The 17924-nt window shown below is 30.2% G+C and overlaps 2 protein-coding genes and 1 long non-coding RNA gene across 4 annotated transcripts; 1 reads left to right on the forward strand and 2 right to left on the reverse strand.

The window, feature by feature from the left end:
* Window positions 1–90: 90 nt before the first annotated feature.
* Galphas (G protein alpha s subunit) lies at window positions 91–9937 on the reverse strand. Of its 2 annotated transcripts, none has more exons than XM_075823811.1 (12): window positions 9591–9937; window positions 8835–9525; window positions 2749–3313; window positions 2603–2675; window positions 2476–2530; window positions 2290–2409; window positions 2115–2212; window positions 1926–2054; window positions 1685–1864; window positions 1490–1620; window positions 1352–1419; window positions 91–1290 (listed from the first exon to the last, which is right to left on the reverse strand). In XM_075823811.1, exons 3-12 carry the CDS (start codon window positions 2885–2887, stop codon window positions 1144–1146), a joined length of 1140 nt encoding a protein of 379 aa, XP_075679926.1. In that variant the 5' UTR covers window positions 2888–3313; window positions 8835–9525; window positions 9591–9937; the 3' UTR covers window positions 91–1143. The 2 variants fall into 2 exon arrangements, with proteins under 2 accessions (XP_075679926.1, XP_075679921.1); XM_075823806.1 differs by having other exon boundaries at window positions 8816–9525.
* A 704-nt stretch (window positions 9938–10641) lies between these two features.
* Window positions 10642–12916, forward strand: LOC142646011 (uncharacterized). The gene is made up of 2 exons (XR_012847033.1): window positions 10642–11352; window positions 11414–12916. It is a non-coding gene; the product is annotated as an uncharacterized LOC142646011 (long non-coding RNA).
* Window positions 12772–16951, reverse strand: Sf3b3 (splicing factor 3b subunit 3). The gene is made up of 4 exons (XM_027343111.2): window positions 16484–16951; window positions 14871–16433; window positions 13076–14803; window positions 12772–13003 (listed from the first exon to the last, which is right to left on the reverse strand). The coding sequence occupies exons 1-4, from the start codon at window positions 16784–16786 to the stop codon at window positions 12959–12961; spliced, it is 3639 nt and encodes a 1212-aa protein (XP_027198912.1). The 5' UTR covers window positions 16787–16951; the 3' UTR covers window positions 12772–12958.
* Between the last annotated feature and the right edge of the window lie 973 nt (window positions 16952–17924).

Below are 17924 nucleotides of genomic sequence, written 5' to 3' on the forward strand. Positions count from 1 at the left end.
ATGAAATTTATACGATGAATATTTTTTCAATATAATTATCATGTTATTCAGTGAATTTTTCGTCTGATTTTCTGTCGACATATGTAACAATTGGTCAATTAAAGAATTTTCTTTTTTTCCCATATGAAAACAAAAGAATATTTAAAATGTCATTTTTGGAACATTTTTTTTGTTTTGTTTTGACAATTCAATTCTAAAATATTAATATGTTTGTATGTTTGTCTTGTTGATTACAAATTATTCAATCATCAATTACAAAAAAAACGAGCAAAAAAAATTGGTGAGAGCGCGAAAAAAAATTTGGCGGCGGCATAATGGTGTATGTATGTTGTATAATGGTAAAATTGTGATAACGACAATTACCATAATGATCATCAAATTATCAATGGTCGTATATGTGTAATTCACATGTGATAAAATGAATTATGTAATGTGTGGGCGTGTGTGTTTATGTAAATCTAATGGTCATCAAGGTAATGATGATCATGATGTGTATGATTGAGTTTTTTTTTGTATATATTTGTAACATGTACAATTTATCAATATTAGATATTTTATATTATGTTATTCAAATCACCATTTGCATTAAGCCAAATAAATCATTGATGTGAACTTTTTTTCCCCAGGTGATGGCCAATAAATTTTTTATTAATTAATTATTCAGTGTAAGAGTGTGGTAAGTGTTTATGACAAAAAAATAATGACGACAAATGTTTATTTTTGTCTCAAAAAAAAAGAAAAGAAATAATTGTTGATTGAAATTCTGTACAAAAGAACAATAACAACAAAAACAAAAGCAAAAGAAAATCATTCCAATATATTATTTCGGGACCAGATTTTTTTAAAATGAATTTTTCATGCGATTTTTTTACAAAGTTATTATAGTAATATGCACAATTATAATGATAGTGTCATATATTTCAGTTTTTTGCATTTGTTTGTTTGTCGTTAATCGATTTTTTTTCGTTTGAAAAATTTTCAAAAAAAATTGATGCACTAAAAATCGACCTAACAAAGAAAAGTAAAAATGTAGAAGATGATGTTGATGATAATAATGATGATGATGATGATGATGAAAACTCAGAAAGAAATTAATTATAATAGTAATATAATAACATAAAAGAAAAAGAGAGAAGATAAAGATCACAATAGCTCATATTGACGAAGGTGCATCCGTTGTATTATGTCACGACAATCGTTGAATACTCTCCTGATGTTTTCAGTATCAACGGCACAGGTAAAATGAGGATAACAATAATGTTTTCCATCACCACTGGCGGTGCTTATTCTCTGTTGTGAAATAAAAATAAAAATTAGAAAATTAAAATTATTCAAAGACATTAAATCTTACCAGAAATTCATCGCGAATAAAATATTTTGCCCGTATAAATTCCGGTGATTCACCCGGATCGAATACAGCTAAAGTGATATGAAAAAAAATGAAAGACAAAATGAATTCATTTGAATTTCAAATTAAAGATTTAATTACCATCTGGTGGCGTCTGGTAGTGTGTATATTCTGGAAAGTATTCTTCTATTTTAGACTTTCCCGCTTTAACTTTTTCGGCGAGAAGATCTTGTTTATTTAGAAATAATATAACTGAGATCGTCCTCAGCCATCTAAATAAAGAAGAAAAATGCAACAATTACATTGAATATTACTTGTAATAATTATCAATTTTACCTATTATTCCAAATACTTTTGAACAAATCAAGTGATTCACGTAATCTATTTTGATTGGGATCCTCTCTGAGCACCATATTATAGCTACTACATGCAGTAACAAAAATAATGGCAGTGACATCATTGAAACATTGTATCCATTTTCGACGTTCGTCTCTTTGGCCACCAACGTCGAACATACTGAATTTGATTAAAATTTGTTAGATAATTTTACGCAATTATTTCATTGTAAACTACTTACTGGAAATTAACTTTTTCGACTTGAAATTTTGTCTCAAAAATACCCGATGTCAAGACACGACATCTAAGAATGTCTTGTTCGTTTGGTGTATAATCAGGCATTTTTATAACATCAACTCTATCTAAAAAGCTATATCGATAACAAAAATAGTTAATGAAAATTTTATAGAATTTTGAAAAAATAACATACTATTTCGCACAATCAATTAATTGATATTCATTGGATCGTTCGAATGTTGCCTGAACACCTCTGTCTCTCCATAGTGCTTCAGTGTATTCGTAAAATTGCTATTTGTTTGTTGTTGTAATGTCAAGAAAATTGAAAAGTTAAATCTATTAATATTACATATAATTAGAATACATACGGGTGGATAATCGAAATCAGGACTACTGGCAACATCTTGTATATAGTCAACCATCCATTGGTTATTAGGGTCTTCGAGTGGAATTGGTGGAACCAAAGTGCTCATGGCACCCGTTATCGTCTACAGAAACAAGCAGAAATTAAATTATTTAATTTATAAGTTTAACAAAATGAATTGAAAACCCACCAATATGGCATCACGTATATTTTTCTTGATATCTTCGATTTTCTGCTTTTTTTCTCTGTTTTTTATATTAAAATAATTTCAAGAGTAATAAGAATAACGGAAATTTTTCATTTAAGAAAAAACTTACTCTTCACTGAAACCATTGACATGTAATATTCTCATTTGTTTGACAATTGTACTCTTGCCAGACTCACCGGCGCCTATCGATTAGAAAAAACATGAAAATAATTAGTTGAAATATGATCAATTAAACATTAATATGAATGACCTGACCTAATAAAAGGAGCCGATGAGTGGCCCTATATATTTGTTTATCTTTTTGTATTTGCTTTTCAATACGTTTATTCGCCTCACGCCGGCGTTTGTCTTCTTCGGCATCGTTTTTTGATCCTGACCCACCAAAACAGCCCATTACATTTGCCAGAAGACTTGGTCGCCGATTCGCTTCTGAATCAGATTCCAGCTTGGTGGTTCCAACACAAGCAAAATTACAAAAATCAATGGCAGATAGAATGATGACGGCCGTGTAGATTAATTTTTGTACCAGAAAAAAACGAATTGAATTTATTTAAATTCGATAAGAATTGATTAAAAAACTGAGATTGATAGCGATGAAAAGTTGAAATGGTGATTATTATTATTATGACTATTGTTGATGATGATGTTGATAGAAAAAGTATGAGAATTGAAAACACGATTGATTTAATTACAGAACTAATCAACTTTAATAGATTATCGATGAAAAATTATTGTGTTATAGTTCAGATTTTTCCCAATATGAAAACAATATTTTTTTTCGTTTTATAATCATTTAAAATGTGATTGCTGTAGTAGACACCTGTTGAATAAACAGAAAGAAAAAAACATAAAATATAATAGTGAATCGATGATTGAAAATAAATTGATCAATAAATCGATAAGATTTTTGATAAAGATTCTGTTGCTCATTCAGTTTCAAAACTATGGTAAAAAATCAGAAAAAGCCAAACAACAAGATAAGGTAAATACAAATAAGTCTATAAAAAAAACAAGAAAACCGGCTACTTGAGAGTCATCGCCTGCATCATCGAGATCTACCCTAGATCCATCATCTTTTTCATATTAGTCGTCTCTTGGGTTAATAGATTAACACAAAAACAAACAAACAAAATGTAAAGAAAAAAATGAGATCTTTTACATTGGGTTGTGTCATTGGTGTAAATGTGACACAAAGAAAGCAATAATAAGAAGCTCAACAAAGTTATAATATTAAAAAAAATTCTCGCGCACACTTGACTTGATGAGATTAAAATTTTTTAATGATATTTTTTTCTAAAGATAGATCAAGACTGATTCCAGTTCAATTGTGTATTTAAATAATTTTAACTTAATGATGACATTAATATTGGCATTTTGGATTAAATAATCGAGACTTAAATCGAGCTTGTTTTATATTGATAAACAACACACATGATGAAAAATGTAAAATAATTTCTTATTTTCAAATTGATACTAACCATATCAAGAGAAGGAAATGGGAATTATGAAATGGTTGTTTGAAAAAAATAACAACAACAAAATTGTATTTTTGTCTATTATATTCTAGATAAATTTTTTTTTACATAGTCAGCTTTCATGAATAATATTGAATGAGATAATATAGAAATACAAACACACACATATATACATTTCCATCATAATGGAATCATACGCATATTTAGTGAACAGATAAAAATGATGACAGTACAGAAATTTTTTCTTTTTCTTTCCTTTTTTTCCATTTACCAGTTTGTCGTTGTTGTTACCTGAATTGATCTACATATAAATTGAACAGCAACAACGATGACAACGGTGGTGGCGACGACAACAACAACAAAAATCTACAAAACAGACCATAAACTAATACAAAGATAGTAAACAAAAATCGGTTTAACCGAAAAACCTAAAACAACAACAACAACAAAACATAGAAACAATTGGTTTCGATTTTTTGTTTTCGTTCTAGGTAGTGAAATTTATGCCGATGTCACCATGATCAGGAAGGCCGCATCAACTCATAATAGCATTCATATAATGTCTGCCACACAAATTCGAATGAACAACGATTTCATCCAGTTTTTTTTCGTCTTACAAACGGTAAGAATTCATCATTGACAAATAATAATATGATGAAAAAAAGAGACTTGAACATCACCTATTAGCTTCTATAGTTGTTTGATTTTTGTATAAGAATAATTGGCAATTGATAGTATGATGCATTAACCAACACATGGTACGTAAGAAAATCTTCAAAAAAAGCCAGAAAAATATGAGCAATAAACATATAAACATTACGGATATAATTAGCATTTTTTTTGATGCTATTAATATAACTATTAACACCAACCAATCAACCGCCTTTATTTTAACATTCACCTTTGTGTTCTGTAAATAAATGATGACAAAAGTGTTAAAGTCAAGTACCAACCTAACAGCAATAATTTAGTTTTTTTTTAATTTTAGTTTTTTACTGATTCTTATTCTGTAATGCATGCAGGCATCTATGAGAGGATCGGAAACAAAAAATTAAAGAATAATTTTTCATATGGATAGAAAATATGAAATATAGCAAAGAATATGACGTTTATCATTTCAAACAAAACAAAATTTTCATTGAGTTGATGACAGATTTGAACGTGTGTTTAAGATTCTATGTTCTTTTACGATTTAAGCTAACTTAAAAATAAAAAAACAACAAGTATATAAGTCGATGACGTCTGAACATCTTATCAATGAATTAAAATATTCTTAGAAACTTGAAAAAAACAAAGTCCAGGTAACTGTCAATCAAGAAATTATCCTTAAAATAGACGAATCATAAAATACACATCCGAAATTCTATAAATAAACTAGTAAGAATTGCACATCGTAAAAAAATATAAAAATAAACGAAAACCAAAACCGTAATCAATATTATTAGGATCAGAATAATAATAATAAAAAACTAAAATTATTTGTACCGGTTTGCCTTATATTTATCGTTTATAATTGCGACGCATTTGTTGTCACGAATCGTATGAATAATGATCACATCAAATTGCGAAGCACATCGTCTACAAAATAAAAAAATGTTCAAGATCCAAAATTAGCCAATTCCTTTCCATAAGGTACAAGAATTTTTTCCACTTAATATTCTTGTGGCAAATGTTAACAATTTTGGTTATCGCTGAATCGTCTATTTTTTATTTCAATGAAAAAAATCTCGATAATTCATTACGGGTATTATTTTTTTTTTAAAAACCTTAAAAATAAGGATGAAAGGTAATGATGATCCAGAGAAAAGATATGACTTTCAGATTTTTTTTTTCATTTTTTTGGAAAAAAATTCAGCAATATAACTTTGCAATGCCTATCATTTATTAAAAGGCTGTCAAAGAAAGTCAAGTTTTGTGTGCTTCTTTTAGTTCATTCTATGTTATATATTAAATATCATCATTATTTACTTTTCATTTTTTTTTAAAAACACTTTTCTAAAATATAAGAATAGATACACAAGAAATGAAATAATAGACAAATAATGAATAGATGGATGATTCTTTATAAAAAAAACTTTTTTTTCAATGAATTCTTTTCCCATTCATTCATCAATGTCGATGATGATAGTGGCAAAGTTCAACATTATTATTAATTAATATATAGGCAACAACAGCAACTTCCGCTTGACTTATGACTCTTTTATTATACGAAAATATTTGGAGACAAATAAATATAAAAGCAACAACAGCAAAAAGAAAAAAAAATTCTATTCATGAACAACATCTTCAGTTTCTATATAAAAGATATAATGATGGCAATGATTTTTTGTGTGTTAAGTGCCAGAATTTAATAATTCGCCAATCAACAAATAACAACAACAACAACCGGAGTATCATCGACTAATATAATAATATTGCCTTAAGCTATTATGGGCAACGGATTGTGCAAATTAATATTTGAAAAAAAGTGCATGTGTGTTTGCGTGGATACCATCATTATGATCAACAATCAAAAGATCGATCAAGAGATGTACAGTTCAGCATCATCATTATCACCTTGATTCATTCACTCATCCATTCACGAACACACACACACACACAAACATATAAGTTTAATTAAATAAGTTGATGCATTTAATTTTATTAATACTGAAGATTAGATGACGTTTAATATGCTTTCCACCGAATGGTTTTAATTCTAGTGATTTTTTATGAGTTGCAAAGCATAGATGAAAGAAACAGAATTTAACTTTTTTTTTACAAAATTATGGATACACATATGAATTTCATAGTTATGTAGCGGACGAGTTAATTTTTTTGTTTTTGTAAAGAGAAAAAAAGAAAGTGATTCTTTAATTTATTAAGCAGTAAATTTAGCAATTCAAAACATTTACGATCAATCTTTCATCATTTTTCCTTGTATAAATTTACACATCACAAATGATGATTACTACGTGCGTTCAGGCATGTCTTTTTTTTATTAGTTATTTTTATTTGTAATATTAAGCTCAAATCTGACATTTTTTTTGAAATTAATTATTGCTCATAACTATATGTGTTGAATAATGAGGGAGGAATTTTTCATTGATTGTTGTTGAGGTATTTTCTCTGATGATCGATATAAAACAATTTTTTTTCATCATTGTCAATAACAAGGTATTTTCTGTTGTTATGTCGAAATTCATTGATTTTTGTTGATTGTTTTGTTTTTTTTGAACAGGTTAAATTTTTATTAATTAGTTGAATTTTATTATTGAAAAAATACTTTCAAAGACGGAAGAGAAATTTGAAATCTGATTTGACAGACAAACAAAAAATAAATAAACAAAAAACAAGCAAGCGCAAAACAAAGAAAAGAAATAGTAATATTTACGAGTTATGTAATTCTAGACAAAGCTAAAAATGTTAGGTGCCAACAAACAACAACCCAGAAAAAAATCCCAAAAATCATATATATACTTTTGCTAACGATAATAATAATAATAATAATAACAACAACAAAAATATCACATCAGAAACATAATAAATACATTTATATATTTGAAATCCCAACAAAAAAAAACGAATGAGACAAACATAAATCTATCATCATATTTATAAATGTCCAATCATGTTTATTCCATATATCATAATGATATGATATCATATGTGTGTATTTTCCAACAGACATCCGATGTTTGTGTATATTTGTGAAAATAATGATAATCGAACTTCAATCAATCAATCCACAAATCGAATTAAATCAATTATTATATACATAAAAATGGATAAAAATAAAGAGCAGAGCTATATTCGGTTTCCGAAAAATATTATTTATAATATTTAAAAAAATGCCGATTGATAATTATTTATCATTCAGCAAATGACGATGATGATAAAAATTAATGTTAATAAATAAATGATGAAAATTAAAATCAAATCAAATCAAATGGAAAATTAAAACAAAACAATTGTCAAGCCATAGTTTTTTTTTTGGGGTAGTTAAATTGATAATAATGAAAAGTATAAAAACAGCAATTGAAAACGTGGAAAACCTTTGAACCTTTTTTTTAGAACCTATTATGCTGGATATTAATACAAGAATTTATTCAATTAAAAAAAAGAAAAATGGATGTGTGAGTATTTGTATATTAGAGATAGTGTAGGATAGATTGACTCAATTGACTCGAATGAACAACAAGGGAAAATTTTTTTCTCACTCTCTTTCTCTATTTTCTTTTGGTTGCTTGATCTAAAAATAGCTCCACAAACTCCACACACACAGCTAAATACATGAATAGAGTTAGGCGTTTGAGGACGTCGTCGAGAGAGAGAGAGAGAGAGAGAGAGAGAGAGAGAGAGAGAGAGAGAGAGAGAGAGATAGCAATAATAAAAAAAACGGAATAAATATACACCATAGGCCATGCCGATAATCCTCTATCATCATTTTTCTTTCATTTTCGTTTACCATGATTCTTTTTTTTTACTTCCCCTTTTCCCCACACCCGAAAGATACCAATATGTGTGTGTGTGTGTGTCGGTAAATTTTTTTTCACAGGACTTAATTTTTTTCTTTGCAAATTAACGGACTAAAATCAAATCAAATCAAATATAAATGAAAAGTCATGTTTTATTTTCTACTTGTATTCACAACCTAATCACCTGTTTCTATTTAATGATGTTTAATTTTGATCATATAGAAATGGTTCTTTTTCCATCCATTAATTCGATCTCAATAAATGTTTTTTTTATCTATAATCTCGATGACCAATCGATTCATTCAACTATTATCAAATCAATCGATTGTTTGAATTTTAAATGTTTTATTTTCTCATCATATTAATGAAAATTTATTGCATAATACTAACCGCATGGATATTTATTTACATTTAGATTAGATCCATGAAGCATTAGATATCGAATAAAAAAACAATCGATCAATCAATCAATTTGTCCTGATGATCGAATCTTATTTTACTTTATTAAGTTGTCGATAAACACAGTCTTTTGTTTTTTCCTGAATGTTGAACACTGAATGACGATGATGATGATGGTGGTGGTGGTGGGTGTGGTGTTGGTGTCGGTAATGATGATGATGATGTTTAAGTTTTATTTTATTTTATTTTATTCTGTTTTTGTATATACGGTATTGTAGGAATGGTGCATATATCAATGTTGATGACAACGATGAATTGGCAGAATGATTTTTTTGTTTTAAATTCAATATCAAAGAGAGATGAAAATGACACAGACGCATGAAAATAGAAATGTAAAGAAATTTTTGTAGCAACAACAACAAGCAATTTTCGTGACAGAAACAAAACACAGTAAGAATGAGAAATAAAAAAAAATAAAAAATAAGGGAACAAGTTGAAATCAAAATTTAAAAAAACATCAACCAGTGTTTCCAATGATATTTATTGTCTTTGTTGTGACCGGTTGGAAATGATGTTCTGAAAGACACAAAATAAAATCAATTTTCGAAGACATATATTCGACATCGAGAAACCAATATGGAATTTATTCATACATTCTTTTGCTGTTGAAAGATTCAAATTTTTTAAGATTTAGACGAATTCTATCGAGGGGAAAATGGTTTCAATTAGAATAATCATTACAAATTTGATGAAAAAATAAACATACCTTATTCATATTGAAGTTTTGTTTCGATATTAATATTGCATTTTAATATAATCAATCAACCAATACACATATTACACAATTAACCGACATGATTGCACTAATTAACATCACATTGAAAAACCGACAGATAAAAATGCATTATTTTATTCGATGAAACAGATAGAAACATTTATTCGTATTCGTTTATCACATCCATTAAAAAAACAGACACACAAACATTAGATTCTTGATAAAAAAAAAAAAAATCAAAACTAACAGGAGAAATCAATCCTAATTGTTTTTGTTTCGAGGTTACAAAATAATTTATTCTTATATCGTCGTTCTACTTTGACATCATCCTCATCATCATACAGTGAATATGATCATCGACAAAAAAAAATTACAAAAAAAAATAATACTTTGTCACAATGTCGTCGAGATCGTCGGATTCGATCATTCGATTTATGGATGGATTCGTTTTGCAAAAAAAAAGGTTTGTTGATTATTTTGTTGATGATGATTAAACATGAACTTCATTCACAATTTATCTATATTTTATATCTACAATTAGTTTTTGAAAAAACGAATGAATGAATAATGGAAATCCACGATGTTCGATGAATTCATTCATATATACACATACATACAAACAAACATACACACAATAAACATTCAGCAATTTTGACATCAGCAACATTCGCAAAGATTGAATACCATTCCAACATTCAAAACAACCATACAAATCATCCATTGGAGACGTTCAACAAACAAGAACGGGATACCATTTGTATGCGACACTTGATCATCAACCATCATCTTCATCGTCATCATCATCATCATCAGTATTATTATTATTATTATTTCCACAACATCGACATCATCAACATGATCAACACGATGATCGACGAAAATTTAGAAAAAATAACGAATAAAAATAAGAGAAATATTAAGGCTCCAGAGTAATACATAAACAAAACAAAAAAATTGAAAGAGAAATAGATAGACAGACGGACATAAAGAGAGAAAGAGAGAGTGGAATACAGATCATCATCAACATAGAGAAATATACAGTGTTTGTATGTGTATAATCGTATTGAGTATCAGTGGTTTCGCCTCTAATAAGATGAGTCTCAACCAGAAAAAAAAATCAAATATAATTCAGGTCTTTTTGGCTCGCTCCCATTTGAGAGTGAAAAAGAAAGAATGAGAAAATGAAGCAACCACTACCATATAATCATCATCATCATTGTAAATAAAATGTGTGTATTTTCAGTTATAATCATCACAATGATGATGATGATGATGATGATAGTAATAATAATTTCGTCGGTGGTGGCAGTAGAATTCACCAGATAAATGTCCATTTGATCAACAACAAAATGAACAAACATGTTATGAACATTGCGTAGTGGTAGCAGTATGTAGTATCTCGAGAGAATTTGGATCCGATTCGAAATATTATTATTAGTAAGCATAATATTATTTTGGAACACCGACACACGCGATAATTTCGAATGCTGCTAGTATTATTGCTGATATACTGATAGAATTCTGTGTATACCACAATCTATATGATTGGTTTTATGGAATAAGATTCTTTCATGGTTTCGCGAAGACCAGAATAAACTAACCCAAGGATTCACAATCTAAAATGAGAAAAAACTTCTATCATAGAAACTTTTTAGTTATAAAAAAAGGTTGACAACTTCTGCATCAACCGACCGGTCAACTATTCTTTCTGCTCAAAGGAAGCGGTATATACTATTCTATTTGTTGTAGTACGGTAAGAATTAAATGAATGATACTTGAGATTCTTTCATCAAGCTATATATATTTTTGAACAGAAAAATATTTAATACATGGTGTATTCTGAGTTATAATGATAATGATTCTAGGATGTGCTCCATTCCTGATGATTATAATGTGAATACACAGCCATTTTGATTGAACATAGAACAGTAGTACTTACGATCCAAAACTATGGGCTCTGGACCGATCCTGTATATATATTTTATTAGAACGGTGAACCGTTTCATTATTTTTTTACTATAGGCGTTTTCATTCATTTATTTTCACTTTCAATTGTCTTCTGTCCATAATTCGTTATATATACGGCGATTACAAATATTTGAGTAGCGGTTCCTTCAAGGTTTAAAATTTACAAGATAGTACTACCATCATTATGAATAGCTCATCATCATTGAATGATGGATTCGGTGATGACCGCCATTCTAGCCAAAGAATGTAGATCATGGCAAAAGCAAATGAAACAAAAATAAACGACCGACATAGTATGTCGAGCCATTCGACATCGATATTTATTCGTCTGCTACACGATCCATTCATATCGAAAAAAATGAATGGATTGATAGCTTTCAAGAAAAAGATTGATAGCGAAAAGTTTTTTTCTTCTCATTTTTATACTACTGTGGTGATGCTTCGTCTCAACATTTTTCTTTCGGTTGTGTGGAAACTACAACGATAAACGTGTTGGTAATGTTGATGATCATTCGATTTGATCAGATTCAGTCAATCAGAATTAACATTTGACTGTTCGATTCCAGTCGATTAAATCAAATTAAATATTGATCGAACGATTATCGGTCGATCGAAATGTATGCAAAATACACATGAATCAATATCACCTAAATCAAGCCTTGAACAAGAACTGGGAAATATCAATTTTGTCTTTTTTCTAGATTTAAAAAAATAATGAATCGTTTACAATAGATAATAATACTGATTGGTATTAGATTATTTATTGTCGAGTAGATTTGACACCTAAAATTTTTTCCTCGAATTTTTTCATTTCATTTCTCTGAAATCATTTAACCAAATCTAATATCATTTTGTCAGATGAAATGAATATCTTATGACCGGTTTGAAGTACATTTAATAAGTATTAACAAAATTTGCTCAAGGCTTTATTAGAACTTGTACTAAATTAGATATTCGCATAAATTGACATGTCCCGATCATCAAAAAAAATGTCAGGCTTGATTTCTATAGATTTATATTTATCATTTTTTCATTTAATTAATTCATTGGTCGAAGCAAATCATCCGGAAGTCGATGATCTTTATGTTGAATACGAAAAAAAAACATTTTGAATATCTATAAGATATTTAGATTTTTTTTCATTATTTTGATAAACAATCTTCGTTTTTAATCCATATCATTCATATACGAACAAAAAAAATAATAAAAATAAAATAATAAATTCGATTATTATTAGGGATAGATTCCTATTTGATACATGGTATATATTTTCAAACTCATTTACATTTACAAAAAAAATGATACATTAAAAAATATGGATGAATAAAAATTTTTAGATTTGTGAAAATGACTGATTGAAATGATGATTGATTGATTGAAAATTCCATAATTTAAAATGCATATTGTGTTCTCATGTCCTCCAATTTTTTCGAAACCTGAACATAAGATAGAAAAATTAATAAAAATTTAATTGAATTATTTTTTGATTACAATTCAATTGAACATACCTCTGCTGGTGAAAAATCCAAGTCTTCGGCAATGCTTTTCTGTTTGCTAAAATCCATCGAATTAAACTGTTCACAGAGATCACCATCGATGACATTTTTAACTGGAAAATAGAATGAACGATAGGCGAGATGATCACGACCACATAGTGGCGAATTTTCCGAACGCATATACATTTCAAGATGTTGAAAAAAATCCAATTGTTCGTGTGATGTGAATGGAACCAACACACCGACGGCGCCTGAAATTGTCGTATACACCAATGCTTCGGAAAATCCCGGTATCAATGTTGCTTTATTCAAGGAAAGTATTAGGTCACCAATATGAAAATTACAAATGGCTTCCGCTTTTTGCGATGCTCCACCTAGCCATCCACGATCCCAAAGAGATTTCAATCCGGTCGGATCATCATCAATTTCATCATTGACATCTGTCGGCAGTCGAATGATCGATATATTACCGAATTTATCCGCACTAGCAATTGTATCATAATCAAGTGTACATGTACAAGTCACCCAACGTGGAAAAACATCATCAGCGAATACAATCAATTGATTTTCTGATCGCTTGTATCGAACAAAGTAATAACTTTCCTGGACATCAGAAACGTAGATGCGATTGCCCATTGTATTGATGGTCACAATAAAATTTTGTATGGTCTTGTTTTCACATTTTTTTAGCAATTTCTTTTTACCGAGATCATAAATTCGTAAAAGTTTGCCAACACCTATGACGACTTTTCCTTGAAATTGAGCCATAGCTCTTGGAACATCTTCGACTGGTGTTTTATGTACCAACGTTAAATGTTCAAGATCAGCTTCAAATTTATATGTATGAATTTCACAACCAGAGTGTTGTCTGTCTAATAATCGTAATTTCCTTGCCACACCAACCAATATATAATATCCTTCGGGATCGTTTGTAAAACGACATAAGGTCATACTGAATGCGGCTTCATTTTGTTCCAATGAAAATTTGTGCAATGTTTTGCCATTGACTGGATTAAAAACTCGGATTAATGATGCCCATGTATCTGGGCCAGGTTTAGGTGCTCCGAATACATTTTCGGGCAAATTTTCATTGAGGAATGCTGCAGCCATTTCCGAAACCTGTTGTTTCTCATCAGCTGGAGCCGAATCAATCATTTCTTGAGCCAATTGTTGCTTTCGTGCAGTTTTTGTTGCCGGTGTCAATGCATTGTGATCAGTTTCAATCATTACGACGTAATAGGTTTCTGGATGAATGACGAATTTTCTTGGCGTATACTCTAATTCAACTAAATGTTGATTGAATACATTTCCCAGATTCTCTAAGGCCAATATACGTAATGTGTTTTGTGAAATGGCCACAATTCCTTCGGGACATTGTTCAGAAGAAAAACCAGATGCATATTCTAATGGCTCATATGATAAGGGCGTCAAATGAAAACGATTTTGATAATAATAGCAGAGCCATGTACGACTGGACAATGCGAGCAATGATTCTTTGCCTTGCATACAAACTTGAAACAATTTGATTGGACGACTACCGAGATAACGAGTTTGAGGGTCTGATAGGGTTCCATTATTTTCATCCAAAACGGTACGTAAGTGAACACCATTTTGAAGACCAACATTCAAGTACAATTTTCCTTTAGATTTTTCATCCGATTTCATCAATCCCATTTGAACAATTGACAATGATTCAGGCCTAGCTGGAAGACCTTGTAATGACAAAGGTGTGAGACATTCCTAGATGATAAATCAAGTAAATTAATAGATAAGGTTAACAAATTTATATAATATATTATTTGTTTACCAATGGGTCCAAAGAGATAATACGAACAGTATTGTCTGCTAAGCCAATTGCCAAAAAACGACATCGTTGTTCACCTGCTGGCACATCACCCAAAGCCATACAAATCACCTCGGAATTCATATCTTTACGTTCGGTATATTCATTTAATTGACCACCTAGATCCATTTCAAAGTAAACAATTTCTCCTCCACCCAAAGCAATCACCACTTGTCGTGAATTAATGGCACAGCGTACGATTTGTTTTCGGCCTGGTGCACGCCATTCATTCACACGTTTATCGGCACGAATATGCCGAATGCCATCGGGATAGACTTGAACTAATGCGTCTTCACCGATTTGAGCACAATTAATTGTTTGTGTAGAACCAAGAAATCCTGAATCGGTAATTTCTTCGACAGTTTCCCCAATCGAAAGAACAAGAGTTGCATTTACAAAAGAGACAATAATGTAGGCATCAAATTTATCTTCGCTACGTTTTTTCACCGTCCAAACAGCATTTGGATTGGCGGGCAATTCCGAAACAGCCATCTCAGACACTTCCAGACCATGACGTAATAGTCGAAAAGTAGAACGCGGTCCCCGTCCACAGGCCATCAATAATTGTGGCGTTTCTTCGTTAGCTACATCAGCTACTTGAGAATGCATTATTGGTGATAATGACTCGGTTTCATCGACCAAGACCAAATTTTTTAAGCTTCGAGGTGTGAAATAAAATGTTTCACCTTCATTCAAAGGCATCGAACTACTGAATTCAGGTTCATTATCATTATCGCCAAGATGAACGATTTGATACAAATATTGATTGCCGAATTCTGAAGCAACAAACAAGAATCCCGTACGAAGCACACATAAACTAGTGGCAACCGGAACGGTGTCAAAATATTTGATTTTAACTTCAGTGACAATATCATCATCAACTTCGAGCGTAATTTTGAATATATCGCCTTGTTCACTTTGTACCAAAAAGAAAAACATGGATTTTGTCTTATGCGATGCACTACAAACGAAAATCATTCCTCGATCAGGATCATCAAGATCATAACGTCTTCGAGGTATTGGACAGCGAATATCTGGTTGATCGCCAAAATTTTTATAAGTTATATAATTCTCTGAACAGATTAATACACCTGATGGTCCATCAGTTCCACCTGGCACAGATATGAGGAAATTTCCATGTTCTTCAAGATTTTCACTATATTTTCTAACAACATGATTGAGGCCAAGATCAAGTTCATAGAATGTCAGTTGTTGTTGTGTTTGTTGAGCAGTTTCGCCTGTATGATCAATATCAACATCTTCATAATCCATTTCAAGGCAGGCAAACATTGGATTTTCAAATCCAACATCAACACCAACAGTATGATAAACGAATGTGTTGGATTTATGAGCTTCAAGAGGTGAAGAAATCGTCAGTCGAGCTGCGGCATCACGATTAAGAATGTATACTAACTTTTGTTTTTCAACCGCACTTATCATGACTGCACGACCTTTTGGATCAATAGCTAAATATTGACCAGGTACAATACGACGGCAGCCACTTTTACCAAATGTTTCTTGATGAACCTTTAAAACATAGTAATATTAATAGTAATCAAACACAGTGAAAAACATACCTTTTCGAAACAATTTTTGGCAGGAATATATTCAAGAATAACAATACGGCCTGAATCAGAACCAATAATTAAATAATCTTTGGAACCGCCAGTCAAACGGAATGCAAGCATTGAACGAATGACACCAAAAATGTCGATGGAAAGAAGTGAATATACTTTACCAGTACTGGGATCTGGACGTACCAGTTCCAGTATTCGACCTTTGGCCAAAGCAATTTCTTGTTGTTTAGTGCCGGCAAAATTTCCATGGACAGCCAAAGAAATATGAGTAGAACGTTGTAATGTCAAGTTATAGAGATGCATTATTTATGATGATTTGAGAATCGATTTTGGCAATCAAAATAATTAGGCTGTCACTTCAGAATTAAGGCGGTAAAAACATTCTAAGATCAAATACCCCGAAAGAATAAAACAAATCGTTACCGAGTCAACACACCAAACGTTATTGTGTGTTTGAATAAACAATGTGGCCGTATTCATGGAATCCATTTCATGGTAGACTGCCATCTATTATTGGGAAAATGAACAGTTCCGGAAAATACTCTCTAATTTATGTTCCAAACTCATAGATGGCAGTGAATAAAGCAAAAATTTAAAAAAAGAATTGGAATCCACAGGAAAAAATTTCCTTCCATTTCAATACAAATAGTCTTATGGTTGAAACTTTTTCCATAAAACAAACAATATCATATATCTAGGATTAAAAACAAAAAATATTGTTCAAATTTTTTTTGATCATCCCAATGAGATTTATTTCATAATTTAGAAATAAGATTCCCTTGTAATATGCTTTGTTAGCTAAGATTATCTGGAATTGTTAGAATAACTCAATTTCATTAATTGAATTCATCGTTATATTTTTATCATTATATTTGTTATCATACTAATTAGAAGAAAAAATTTCATTAAATATGGATCATGGTACATAATAATGTTGAAATTTGTTTGGATAAACGAATATAGATAATCACAGAACTTAAGTCTCTTGCAACAGTAGTAAAGAAAGAAAAAACAAAATCCTTACGTCAATTATAACTGATGATTTTGTAATTTTCCAATTTATCGCTGAAATTTACATCTGATTTAATTCAGACATTCATTCGATTGAAATTTTACTCCCGAAAATGATGATCGAAAATCACAAAAAGACGAATCAGTGATGATTATAACATATCATAGTATAATTGTTAAGCTGTCAACATGTTCAAAATCAAAGATATTAAGAAAAATTTCCGGTTTTTTCACAATTTCATAATGTCTTATTTTTTTTTCTTCACCGTAAACTTTAATGTCAAAATATCAATTGTGTTGTTGATAGGCCACAATAAACGGAACATTCTATTATTGTTGTATAAATATCATAGTATTTTTTCCTTTCTAAAGTCATTATACCACAATACTGCAACAACCGACCAGAAAAAATGACCAAACTATGTCAATC

The sequence above is a fragment of the Dermatophagoides pteronyssinus genome, unplaced genomic scaffold, assembly GCF_027571235.1.
Source record: "Dermatophagoides pteronyssinus isolate colony J.1.1.1.1 unplaced genomic scaffold, Derpt_VIB-CSIC_2022.12 sq0001, whole genome shotgun sequence".
In the NCBI taxonomy this organism is placed as follows: domain Eukaryota; kingdom Metazoa; phylum Arthropoda; class Arachnida; order Sarcoptiformes; family Pyroglyphidae; genus Dermatophagoides; species Dermatophagoides pteronyssinus.

What these genes read in the sequence shown, in the direction of transcription:
- Sf3b3 (XM_027343111.2), bottom strand. Translation starts at nt 16,786, where the DNA reads ATGCATCTCTATAACTTGACATTACAACGTTCTACTCATATTTCTTTG. An exon ending in TTATCTCTTTGGACCCATTG is followed by an intron (nt 14,804 to 14,870) that starts GTAAACAAATAA and finishes TTTATCATCTAG; the next exon opens with GAATGTCTCACACCTTTGTC. An exon ending in TGGATTTTTCACCAGCAGAG is followed by an intron (nt 13,004 to 13,075) that starts GTATGTTCAATT and finishes TCTTATGTTCAG; the next exon opens with GTTTCGAAAAAATTGGAGGA.
- Galphas (XM_075823811.1), bottom strand. Translation starts at nt 2,887, where the DNA reads ATGGGCTGTTTTGGTGGGTCAGGATCAAAAAACGATGCCGAAGAAGAC. An exon ending in TCATCGGCTCCTTTTATTAG is followed by an intron (nt 2,676 to 2,748) that starts GTCAGGTCATTC and finishes TCTAATCGATAG; the next exon opens with GCGCCGGTGAGTCTGGCAAG. An exon ending in TTATTCGCGATGAATTTCTG is followed by an intron (nt 1,291 to 1,351) that starts GTAAGATTTAAT and finishes ATTTCACAACAG; the next exon opens with AGAATAAGCACCGCCAGTGG.